Source organism: Hippocampus bargibanti, linkage group LG13 (assembly GCF_051943395.1).
Source record: "Hippocampus bargibanti isolate YZ-2025 linkage group LG13, ASM5194339v1, whole genome shotgun sequence".
NCBI lineage: Eukaryota > Metazoa > Chordata > Actinopteri > Syngnathiformes > Syngnathidae > Hippocampus > Hippocampus bargibanti.
The window spans coordinates 4,242,411-4,256,392 of record NC_142746.1 but is presented as its reverse complement, the minus strand read 5'-3'; the positions used below and the strand labels follow the sequence as shown (position 1 = coordinate 4,256,392).

The 13,982-nt window shown below is 38.0% G+C and overlaps 1 protein-coding gene across 1 annotated transcript; it reads left to right on the top strand.

Annotated features, from left to right (window-relative positions):
• The first annotated feature begins 596 nt into the window (after positions 1-596).
• On the top strand, positions 597-12,605 carry fgf8a (fibroblast growth factor 8a). The gene is made up of 4 exons (XM_089011445.1): positions 597-636; positions 1,309-1,489; positions 3,191-3,297; positions 10,582-12,605. The coding sequence occupies exons 1-4, from the start codon at positions 610-612 to the stop codon at positions 10,864-10,866; spliced, it is 600 nt and encodes a 199-aa protein (XP_088867571.1). The 5' UTR covers positions 597-609; the 3' UTR covers positions 10,867-12,605.
• The last annotated feature ends 1,377 nt before the right edge of the window (positions 12,606-13,982 follow it).

The window sequence follows — 13,982 nt, the reverse complement described above, 5'->3', positions numbered from 1 at the left end:
ATCAAGGTGCACGAGCCTCTCCGAAACCAGTGACTCGCCCGAGCCAGAGTCGGATCGTTCACACCTGGACTTCGGGGAGGACCACGGGGATTACAGGCGGAGAGGGGGGGGAAATGAAAATAGATTAACTAAATACGCAGTGCCCTTTTCAACAATTCAACACTCAGAACGGCTTCTGAAAGTACACTTCACAGTGTTACCTTCATTCAATTTCAAACAAACACTTGAAGTTATTAATCAACTTTAACCGGATAGTGTGATGAGCAGCAGCGGACTGTCGTAGTGACATTGATGTGGTCAAAAAAAATAATCTACCGCATGTCCGTGAGCCCTTACCAGGACACCTGACTTGTGGATTTTTATTAAATCATTTGGAGCTTGGTTTCCCTCAAGAACGTTTGGACTGACATTCTCTGAAAATTAGTCTAATTCTTCTTTAAATTTCCTTGGGAGAGCTTTTCGCCGCCACCCAAAATGCGACCCGCATCGAGATGCAGTTACGTGTGAGTACCTGTTCTTTTTCCAACTTCACTTTTTTCGGTTCCATGTTGTAAATTGCGGACTAAATCTGATTTGTGTCATTTCCTTTCCACTTACAGGTTTATACACATGTTCGCATTCTTCTTCTACGCACAGGTAAGTTCTACGTCTATTTTATTTTGCCGTATTAAGAATATTCGTTGAGTCTAAATTCTATAATACATCACTCGTGAAATGGAGCCAACTAGTTTTGGGAAACGGTTTGAAAATATTGATGGCCCCAAAGCAGATTGGGCGGCCCGCCGGGTCCCATAGCGGACCCTGGCACACATCTACGGGACATGTTTGTCGTGGGGCTTTGCTTCCTCTGCGAACAACGTTGCACTCATTCCAACACGGCAGACTGTGACAGGTGGAGACGAAAAAGAATTAAAAGGAGAAGAAATAATGTCAATAATATGAATTGATACAACCTCCTATGATTTGGGGGAAGAAAGAGGGGGTCTTTGTTTTAACGAAGTAACACCTCAGTAATTATTGTAAAATAGGGAGAGAAAGAGGAGTGCTTTTTTGACATAGTTAAAATGTTCTCCGTCGTATAGGTCGTTAAAAAGTATATATATATATATATATATATAAAAATATATATATATATATATATATATATATATATATATATATATATATATATATATATATATATATATATATATATATATATATATATATATATATATATATATATATATATATATATATATATATATATATATATATATATATATATTAGTACACGTACTGATTGTGATGACATCTAATTTCTGACAGGTAACCAATCAGTCCCCGCCTAATTTCACGCAGCATGTAAGCGCGCAGAGCAAAGTGACAGACCGCGTGAGCCGCAGGTTGATCCGGATCTACCAACTGTACAGTCGAACCAGTGGCAAGCATGTGCAGGTCCTGCCCAACAAAAAGATCAACGCCATGGCTGAAGACGGGGATTTGCATGGTAAGGTCCACGTCTGTCTTTAGCGGCATTTTGATTTCCCCTCACTGGTGTTGGGCAATTGATATTTGATTAGAATTGTTTCAACATAGACCAATGTAAAATGTTTATTTTTAAGAATATTTTTAGCTAATTGTATTACCTTGCTTAAATAGACAAAAATAGTTTGCCTATTTTAAATGTTGTTTTCGGCACATAATTTATATAAGCGTAAACTATTCTCGTTGCAAAATAGAATGTCATCATTATAAATAATTTCTCGTTTCTTGTATTTCTTTTTTTTTTCGCACAATATTCTCCAGTTCCATTCAATAACTTTTTTCACTTTATTAGACGAACAGACACTCACGCGTGCTCGCGCGCGCACACGCGCACACACGCGCGCGTTCACACGCATTTTAACACACGCACACACACACACACACACACACACACACACACACACACACACACACACACACACACACACACACACACACACACACACACACATGCACACATTCAGACACACAAAAGCATTGAAAATTAGCCTAATAAAAAACGAAGAGAAACAAAAAACAAATCCTGCACTTTCCATTTGAATGATCCAGTTAGCTTGAATGTGTGTTTGAAATCTGCAAGTAAAGTGTGCATTTTCGAAAGGCATTTGACTGTGTCTCACGCTGGAAATTCTCCAGAGATTCTAGAAGTCTGGAAGAGCCATTAAAGTCTCATACGTGCATCAACCTCCCCAATGGTTCCCAAAAATCTTCTGCATTGAAATTATCATAAGTGGATAGCTCAGATCACTATCGTTTTGTTTTTGTAGTTTTGCAGTTGTATAAAAGCCGATGAACTGTGGAGGTTGAAGTGGGCCTCATTTATTAATCATAAATATGAGAGAAACGTATGTCTTGATTTTTATTGATTTTGTTTATTTATTAGTTTATTTTACACATATTAATTGTATTCGAGAAATTATAGGCATTAATACATGCATGTGCAGGGGCGAGATGCCTTCAAAAATAGATGTGTATTCTGTTTAACTGCGCTGTACAGGTCATGCTCAAGTTGCTACCCCATTATCCATCATGGAACAGAGCGAGAGTATTTTGAAGAAAACATGGATTTACTCATATGTCCTGTTACGATGATGCAATTCTGGTTCAGATAACAGGTGTCTAGAGAATTAAAATTGGTAGGCCAACATAACTATTTCTCTGCAAATTCACTCAGCCTCATAAATCAAGGTCATTTTTTCCATCTTGTTGAAAAGCAATCCAGAGGAGAGAAAGCCCATAATTCCTTAACAATAAGTATTTTCTGGACTATAGAGATAAATGTTAAACTTCATGTGAGAGGCCAATCCACATTTATTTGAAAATAAATTTTTGACAGGGATGATGCGCCTGACTCCCTAACGTTCAAAGACTCAAAAGACACCTGGTTATATCATTTTGAAAGAATTTCGAGACTCATAAATCCATGGGAATCATTCCATGAGTTCTTGTGTTATATATGTGGACAAAGGGGAAAAAGAAATCCTTGCAAATGCTTTTGTTGGATCTGTTCTTCGTGTATACATAGATCTCTTTTTGAGTCAATCATGCAGGTTCAGAGAAGGTGGATGAAAATAGAGTTGAAAGTGTATATCTTCGCAAATTTCTCCTTACATGAGTCAAGAGACTTCTATTTGCTAATGGAAATGTTTTCATTCTCTGTCAGCCAAGCTAATTGTCGAGACAGACACATTTGGAAGCCGTGTGCGTATCAAGGGAGCTGAGACTGGCTTCTACATTTGCATGACCAAGAGAGGGAAACTCATTGGCAAGGTGAGAAGTTGTATTGTTTGTTGTTAGATCTTGGTGATGTCAACTAAATCAACAGAGTTGCAAAAAGATTTATTTTCATAAAATGTCCAATTTTCATTGTATTTTTTTAACCTATTATGTTGACATTGTGCACGAAATCTCGAAACTTTATTGTATCATAAAATTGAAGTTGCAAGATTATAACAATAATACATTATATTTTAAGCGCCTTTCAAAGCTCTCAAGGACACTTTACAGTCACAAACAAGCATAGGTACTATAATAAATAAAATACAATCACAAAATAGAATACAATAAATAAAATACAATTATAATGCGAGACATCTGAATACCTTATAGTGAATTAACACATTTAACAGTGTTATATTTTGAAATACAGGTCACGAGACAATGAAAAAAAGTCATAAGATTGTCAGTATATGAAAGTAACATTATAAGAAAAATGGCACCCTTTCATTCACGGGCGCAGATGGCATAGGGCTCGAAGGGGCTTAAGTTACCCCCCCACCCCACCCGCCCTCATTGTCAAGGTGACTGAACAATAGTCCCCAAATCCCCACACCTTTGCCACATAAGAGCATACGAATGCATAGTTCGACACTTAGATATGTGGCTGTACACTGGAGAGCAAGTTTCATGCTCAAAAGTATTTCTGTTGAAAAATGGCTTTGCTTCAACTTTTCAGCAAAATTCTCTGGCCAGTTGTTGTAATGCTGACTTTGAACTAAAACTGAGTCTTGCTGCTGAATAAAGTACTCCAAATGTGCGTGAGCAACAATTCAAAAATGAGCATATTCATTAAAAGGACAACCGACACCATTTTTTTGTTTCCTGACTGAAATCAGAAAAACATTTTATAGCATCTAAAATACCCAAAACACGCAGGCTAATATTTTTAGTCAAATGCAAAACACCAATAAAAATGAGTTAAAGTGTCCCAAAACTACTTCAAAATGACCCAGAAATTGCGAGTTTCAGAAGGGTCCGCCCCCTTGTTCGTGACATCACGCCAGGACGTCTTTGCCTTGCTCTAGAATCGAAACAATGGCTTCAATAGAAGATGCTTTCTTGTTACTCATCCAGTTATGAATATGATTCAAATAGTTCTGAAGAGGAAAGCATAAATGCGTATCAATTCGAGCCATCAGGACTCCAATGTAGCGTCCCAGAAAATGCAGAAGATGGCGCCCAAGCTCCGTTGGAAATGGGCTGATTTATCTGCTGGGAATTTGTGTCAACTCGAATCAAATAGTAGTCTTGGTGCAACACACAACGATTCGCCATCGTGTTATTTATGTGTTTTCCTTCTAATTTCACCATCAACACGGATCAACACGAAGTTTTTAGACCAAACAAAGTACCCAAAATGCATTGTGTTTCGCTTTCTCGGTCAGGGGCGTTCCAGACGTGATGTCATTTAGGGCATCGTCATCAACTCAAAAACAAGACATCCTGAATATTCAGCGCGAGTCTTAAAAGGTAAAATATAGCTATATGCTGTGGAATCTTTGTAAAATACGCTTCGTAGAAGTCATTTCAAGTGATTTTACAAATTATGGACACAACTTGTCTGGAGGTGTCGGTTGTCCTTTAAGTGAATTCCTTTAATGTATTTCTTTCGCACTTTCACGGTGTGAAGATTTTCCCACCTCAGCTTCCAAATTTTTGAATAGTGGAGCTATCCTCAGACTTGTAAATTCTGTAGTTAGGCGTTGGGAATACACAGATACTTGAAATTTGAAAGTGAGTTGCTTATTGAATGCGGAAGTTATATACTGATCGTCCACACTGATTTGCTCCGTTTGAGAAAGCATGTATATTTAATCAATACAATAGAACTAATTTAATCAGTGGAATTGTGTCCGTGACTAAAATATATACTTGTCCCATTGCAAGTGAGCCTGCATGCTGTATATGGGAGTGTGGCACTTTCATGGATTTCATGACTGGGCTATGTCAAATTAATAAAAATGATTCTAAATATTTCTCCCCATTTCGACCGTTAGAATGACACCAAGACTCCAAGATAATAATAATAATAATAATAATAATAATAATAATAATAAATAATAATAGTAATAATAATAATAAATTCCATTTATAAGCGCCTTTCAAAACTCTCAAGGCCACTTTACAGTCACAGGATCAGCTTTTCTGTGGGTGAGTAGCGGCAGTCACACGCACCAGCGTTCAGTCAACCCAGAAGTAACTCAAATAGATAGAAAGTTAGCTATCTAGCTAGCTAATAGATACAGTAATAATAATAATAATAATAATAATAATAATAATAATAATAATACATTTCATTTATAAGCACCTTTCTAAACTCTCAAGGTCACTTTACAGATATCTCCCCAAGCTGCCAATGCGAGTCGGCAACCACCATGGAAGCAGTTCACTGAATTAAAACATGCAAAAATGTTCATCCTCAAGAGGACACTCGTCCTAAATAATAATAATAATAATAATAATAATAATAATAATAATAATAATAATAATAATATGTTTCATTTACAAGCGCCTTTCAAAACTCTCAAGGTCACTTGAGAGTCCCCGCGTATCACAGGATACGTTTTTCTGTGGGTGAGCAGCGGCTGCCACATGCGCCAGCATTCACTCAACCCGGAAGTAACTCAAATAGAACAGTAAGACAAATATATAGAAAGCTAGCTAGCAAGCCAATTGATAGCTAATAGCTTGATAATAATAATAAGCTCGATAATAATAATAATAATAATAATAATAATAATAATAATAATAATAAATTTCATTTATAAGCGGCTTTCAAAACTTTCAAGGTCACTTTACAGTCACAGGATAAGTTTTTCTGTGGGTGAGCAGTGGCAGCCACACGCGCCAGTGTTCACTCAACCCGGAAGTAACTCAAATAGATAGAAAGCTATCTTATAGATAGCTAACAGATAGCTAGCTAGGCCTTGACTCAACCCAGAAGTAACTCAGATAGAAAGCTAGCTAGCGAATAGACAGCTAATAGATAGCTAAGTAACGCAGATAGAAAGATAGCTAGCTAATAGATAGCTAACAGATAAACAGATAGCTAGCTAGGTCTTCACTCAACCCGGAAGCAACTCAGATAGAAAGCTGGCTTGCTAATAGACAGCTAATAGATAGCTCAATAAACATTTACAAACACGATCCCCCCCAAAAAAAGCTAGATAGCTATTGTACGGTATTACAGAAAAGACAAAGAGAATAGACTTAGCACAATATTTGTTACTAACGTCTACATAAACAAAAGAACAAAAAAAAATAATAATAATAATATGACAACACAAAAACACAGAGAGTCGTCCACGTGCTGTGGTGGTTTCGTTACCCGGTGTAAATGTGGAGTTTGAAGGTAGCTCATTCTAATTCTTGCTCCACCCCGGGTGCGTATATTTCATGATGGGACTAAACCAGTTTGGAACATATTTGTAGTAAAAGTATAGTGAAATATTTAGAAATGATTTTCAGTGAGAGCCACACGCGCGCACACACACAAACACACGCTTGGGTGCAGACACGCACGCACACGGGCCACTTTTCAATAAAATGTCAGAATGTATTAAAATAACTTTGTGATAACACTCACCTTTAATGTGGTTTCCGTTCCTCATGATTGATAAAAATCCAGACGACGATCGGAATGAAAGTCAACTTGCCGGGTCCATACGCAAAGTTACTGCTAGCTAGCCTGCACAAGGCTCATTAGCTTCCACACTTGCTTTCTGCTATCTCTTGCAGAAGTATATTGATGCTAACGTTAGCATGAGGCTTGTCAAAGTGCCACTGACATTCGACTGTTTCATCGGTATTGTTTTATTGCATTCAACCTGAAGTGTTTTTTACTGATCGGGCTTATTTAAAGAGGTGCGTTTGCCTGTTTTGACACCAACGGCTACCATCCAATTAAAATTGCTCATTGAACATCAACGACAACCTTAGTTCAGTATCATCCAATCAAAATTGCGCTTTCTGCCAACTGCAGGCCAAACAGGAAATTAACAGCGAAAAACCGAGAATATGTATTTTGTTTTTTTGCAAGCCAGATGCAATTATCAAAAGAGCCATATATGGCTCGCGACCCATAGGTTCCTGACTCCTGGACTAAACAAAGTGGATGGCAAAAATATGCACAGCCCCAAAAGACCATAGGAGTGACTTAAGCACCCCAAAAAGAGGCGGATGAACACAAGTCGGCTACTCCTATCAGGGAATAATTAACATTTTATATTTCCAACAAAAAATGCATAGGTAACACTAGACGGAGCCTGGACTTGGAAAAAGAATTACAGTAAAAAGCACTGTAGCCATCATTTTAGTGCGGGAGTCCCACAATGGCCCAGCCTTTTATACCTCATTGATTTCTACTCAGACCTGAGGACACTCCAAAAAAATCATAGCTTGGTGAAAATGTTTATTTTTTATTGTATTCATTTATTTCTTTTTGATTAAAAATATTAATTTAAAGACTGAGATTGACTGGCAACTGGTTCAAGCTGAAAAAAGGACAGAAGTTGTGTTATGTCCTATATAGTGCCATGCATATTCCATACACTATATAAAATGCCTTATGCATTCATATAAATACCGTACATAATAATACAGTATGGCACAGTACACCATATAATAAAAGAAAAAAAATAACAAAGTGGCATTACTGAATCAATTTCCTATTTCAAGTACCTAACGAACTTTTAACCTTAAATTCGCAAGAACATAATCTTGGCATACGAACTATTTTTCGGGAAACACATGGAGCGCCACAATGAGTGATGTGTCGTTCGCGAACGAGTCGGTTCTTGGAGTTCCTAACAAGGAGCTGAATATGGCAGCCACCTTTTTTTCCTCTATTCCCCGCCCCCAGTCTTCGGTTAAAGCCGCATGTGATTGGTCAAGATCCATGGTAGAGGAGGGAGGAGACACACGCAGCAGGGCACACGCAGCAGTGAGCGGGGGAAGGGGTTACAGAAACAGAAACGCGCACACACACACACACACACACACACGCACACAAACACACACACACACACACACACACACACACACACACACACACACACACACACACACACACACACACACACACACACACACACACACACATGAAAGGGAGACGCTAGAGCTTGAAACAAAAAAACAAAAGTGAAAAAAAATAGATATGGATGGAAACCACAGATAGAAAACACAGAGATATCTGGACTTGTTTCAACTTTATTGAAGTTGAAACAACACTATTTGAACTTTATTCAAAGGCAGAGTGTAAGCTGCAAGGTTAAAATATCCCATCAATCAGGCTCCACAAATAACCCGCACAAGCCATCTGTACAATTTGAAGAGAACCTACAAGCAAGTGAGCCAGCTATTAATGAAGTTTCTAGTGTGTCTGCCTGCATCTGTTGCTATTGCAATATCACAACTTCTAAGATTTACAACCCAGAGCTCCTTGAGACACTTTATGCAAAAAACTATCCATTCCATCAAGCCATCAACCACCATCACAAAGGTAAATAAAACGACTTTATTATATAGTACAATTTATTTCTTTAATTATAATACCATAGCTCATTTATTATACATAAAATAAGGTATATTTTGTGTAGTTTTAAGGCTTATTTAGTTGAAAATTATGTTTTATGGGGACCTGGGAATGGATTATTCTCATTTTAATGGTTTCCTGTGGGAAAGTAATGTTTGGAATACACATTATTTGCCTTACACGCACTCTCTTGGAACCAATTCAGTTCGTAAACCAAGGTATGACTGTACATGACATTGAAAGTAGACTTTGTAATCGCAGTATTAAACAGAATTTTAAAAGCGTGTGGTCTGTGTCCCCCCAGTTCCAGAATCCCATCTGTGCCCCTGCGCTCCTCCCTTCCCTGCGCACACATAAACACACTGCCGCCGCCCCCCGCCCCCCCGCAACCTGCCTCGTATACCATCTGCCCATAGCTCAATTACAGCATGTCCCAGCCTCACGAGTGTTTTTGTTAAAAAAGAAAAAAGACGGAGCAGAAAGAGCATTTTGATCTTCTAAACCGGCACATTACCTGTTCAGATCTTTTCAGACCTATGTTTTGAGCAGAACTGTGAACCACTGTGCAACCACAACCAGGTGTCTCACGTTATGAATAAGCAGTAACACATCACTCATTGTGGCACTCTGTGTGTATCCCGAAAAATAGTTTGTATGCCAAGGTAAAATTTCATAAATTTAACGTTTGTAAACCAAAAGGTTCGTAAGCCAAGGGGTTCTTAAACCGATGTATCACTGAATAGGATTTTTTTTTTCCCGGGCCTCGTTTATAACGCGCACCCAAACGTTGAGTTCTTTTTTTTTAGGTAGAAAATTTTGCGCGTTATACTCGAATAAACACGGTAGTTAAAGAATCAAATTTAGTTAAACAGCGACTGAAAATGTTCATATTCCTTCAGAAGTTTTAACTTTGGTCATCGGCCATCTTGCCTTACCGATATCGAGCCATCATCACCTTGCATTTGTTTCGCTACGTTCCAAAGTCGTGGTTGGTCGGGCTTTTCAGCGATCTGCTGAAAATTGCCGAAAGAGATAATCGAATATTCATTTACCCATGGTGCATTACCGAAACCGGTGCAGCGACGGCAAACCAAATTCCCCCACCTGCAATGTTGTGTTGTACATCGCTCTATGCTATTAAAAATGGAAATGTAACAATAATAATACATTTTATTTCAAACGCCTTTCAAAACACCCAAGGACACTTTACAATAAAAACAATAAAACAAAGCACATAACAATAAAACCATAAGTAAAATGACACATAATAAAATAGCAGATAGAACTATACATTGAAAGCAATTTTAAACAAGTGGGTTTTGAGGTGAGCCTTGAAAATAGGGAGGGAGTCAATATTGCGGATGTTGGGTGGAAGAGAATTCCAGAGTTTGGGAGCAGAGCGGCTGAAAGCTCTGCATCCCATCGTGGTGAGACGGGCAGAGGGCACATAGAGGTGAAGGGAGGATGAAGATCTGAGGTGGACTTTTTTTCAAAGTTCCTGATTTATTTATCTAGCTATCCAGCTATCTCGCTAGCTATTATTAGGATTATTTTATCAGGTAATCAGTATAAAAATGCACCCTGCTTTTGTATATACTGTGAATTATTATTATAAGTCAGTATACAACCACCCCCATTTATATGTATGTAGTATATGCTACAGATAGCGTGCATCAGAGAGTGTGTTTGCAAGTAATGGACAATTAATAATATTTTTTTAAACTCTGATTATGGGTTTACAGAAAAATGGACAAGGCCATGATTGCATCTTCACTGAGATTGTGTTGGAGAACAACTACACCGCCTTGAGGAATGCCCGGTATGAAGGATGGTACATGGCCTTCACCCGTCGAGGACGGCCACGAAAAGGCTCGCGTACACGGCAGCACCAGCGTGAGGTCCATTTTATGAAGAGACTGCCAAGGGGTCAACACCCGGCGCATCCAAGTCATCACCGACCATTTGACTTCATTCACTACCCCTTCAACCACAGGACTAAACGTACACAGTTGTCATCAAAGCGCTGAGGGACAGAAGTTGAAAAAGAAAAAAACGAAGAGACTGGTAGTTTTATCAGCTTTAGATTCAGCGCTTTTTTTGTGCCTCTTAACCGACCAATACTTTCAATATGTAGGTGCTGAATTATTATTTTTTTGACTTGAAGACTGTAAATAGACAAAAATAAGAACTATATTTTTCTACATCAGATTTCTAATTCCTTATTGTAAAATGAAAAAAAAAGGAAATTCGTTATTTTTTTTAGAATTCCTTTGCTTATTGTTAGTGGAGTATTTTCTGTTTTACGATTGAGGTTTTTCGTCTCCGCTTGCGCGCTGCTTCAAGGAAACTTAAAGGATAACCGACAACTCCGGACAAGTTGTGTCCATAATTTGTAAAATCACTTCAAAAGACTTCTACTGAGCGCATTTTACAAAGATTCCACCGCATATAGCGATATTTTACCTTTTAAGACTGAAGGCTGAATATTCATGAAGTCTTGTTTTCGAGTTGATGACCATTCCCTAATGACGTCACGGAGGGAACACCCCTGGACGAGAAAGCGACACACAATGCATTTTGGGTACTTTTTTTCGTATGAAAACACTGTGTTGATGGCGAAATTACAAGTAAAACTACATAAATAACGTAATGGTGAATCGTTGTGTGTCACAGCTAATTGCGGTGACACGCATAATGAAAGTGTAAGTTTACACAAATTCCCAGCCGACAAATCAGCCCATTTCCAAGGGAGCTATTGCGCCATCTTTTGCATTTTCTGGACGCTACATTTGGAGTCCAGACGGCTCGAATTGATATGGACGGACTTCTTTAATCAATTGCAAACATTTATGCTTTCCTCTTCAGAACTATTTGAATCATATTCATAACTGGATGAGTAACAAGAAAGCATCTTCTCCGAATCTGAACTCTCTGAAGCTATTGTTTTGATTCTGGAGCAAGGCAGTGTGTGACCAATAGTGATGTCACGAACAAGGGGGCGGGACTTTCTGAATCTGCCCAATTTTCCAGCTCATTTTGGGGCAGTTTTGGGACACTTTAAGTCATTTTTATTGGTGTTTTGCATTTGCCTAAAATTTCAGCCTGCATGTTTTGGGTATTTTAGATGCTATAAAACGTTTTTCTGATGTTAGTTAGGAAACAAAAAATAGTGTCAGTTGTCCTTTAAACAGATTGAACAATCTTATTTTCGACAAAGAGGAATTCCGTAATCACCGACAATGTTAATATGGTGGCATCTTCTTTCCAGACTACATATCATGAGGGAATGTTTTGCTCATATCATTTATACCAAGGGTGTCAAACTCATTTTTTGCCGTGGGCCGCATTATAGTCATGGTTTACTCTCGGGGGCAGTTATGAATTTGGAAAAGTTTTTAGAATGTTTAATCCCCTCCACATATTACATGTAGAGTGCACAACAAATTAATGAATAACTATTTTTCCCATTTGAAGTAAAAAAATGATGACTGTTATTGTGGTTTACATACATATGACAATTTGAAATTTTGGTTCGGACAAGCATCATGGAATTTGATTTGCTTTCGTGGGCCGAATAAAATGATGTGGTGGGCCAGATTTGGCCCCGGGCCTTGACTTTGAAACCAAAGTGATTTAAACATTTTCTAGAATATGGTGGAACAAAGGCATCTATATTTGATTATCGCAAGCATTTCTGAGTACAGACTATAGAGATGTTACTCATAAAAGACGTAAAGAAACCCTGGACATATTCATTACCCGTCAATCAGTCACCATGTCTTGTTTTTATACATACAAAATATATATTTTATTTGTCATGTAAAATAGTTTTTAAGGATGAAATATTTATTTAAATGTGTCATGAAATACTGAAAATAAATTCTTATTTGGTACTGCTTGAATCTATTTTGTTTGCACATCCAAATGCAAAGGTTAATATCACTCATGGGTTTATCTTGACAATTACAATTAAGTTTTCCGATGACAGGTAAAACAAATGAAACAGGTTCACTCAATCTGTTTTTAGGAGTTCACCAATGGCATTTTTATGCAATTGACTAGGAACAATGTGTGAAATAAAATCCGCCCGGAAACCCGGGGCGTGCAACTTTTACGTCGGGCATACAAATTACAAAACGTCTCCGCCCGGTTGGCCGACAACTTTTTCAAGAAAAAAAAAAAAAGATTTTTTTTTCAAATCAAACGTTTGCTTTCTTCCGATTTCGAAATCTTTGTTCGGTTTGGAAATGTCAGAATTTCGGTTCGTTTGGCAATTTGCATACTTGGCAGCCAATCAGAAGCCTGCATTTGTGCTTCCGGACTTTCCTGAGCCTCACAACCCCAGAAGAAAGATTCAAAAGAAGCTAACAAAATTTATGACGCTACAAAAGGTAAACGTACATTAAAAGCATCGTGGAAAGAATCGTTCACGTGGCTTGTCCCAGACGACGCAACGCAAACATTGCACTGTGCAACAAACCAAACAGTGTATGGACAAACGACAACTGGAGCAAAATCATCAGCAAGGGATATTTACCATAAATTAAGCAAGGAAGCATTTGTGGTAGGTACATTTTAAAGTGTTGTTCTGTTATATATTATGATCATTAATCCTTACTAACAATATATTTTTTTGCGATTAGTCGTCTTTTGTGTTTCAAGTTGTGAAAAATGCAACTTTATGGCTGGGCAGGCAACTTTTCAGAGTCCCGGTGTCCGTTAACTTTTTGTCATGAGTTTCAGACACTGATAAAGCAATGAGAAGTTTAATTGGCATAACCGTGTCATTGCCAGGAAAATCAAAACAAGTGTTCTAAAAAAAGATGAGATTTATTTGAGAAAAGTAAAAACATAGAGACACCATTCACTGATCTGTCAAGGGAGTACAGCACGTTTCATGCTCTCTATCACATTTTCTCCGCTTTGGGAGGGGTAAAGATTAGCAAAATCAGCATTTTGAGCAGCTACACAGAATTAAGGCTAGGGTATCAGCAGGCAACTTTGCTTAGCTGCAAAATAGGCATTTAAGGGTATGAGCATCTACTTACATTTTAGCCCTGTTTGATGTCAAATTCTTATTGGAACGGCCCTAAGAGAGAAGGCGTAACTCCAATAAGGCCCGCAACAATAAATGAGTTTGACA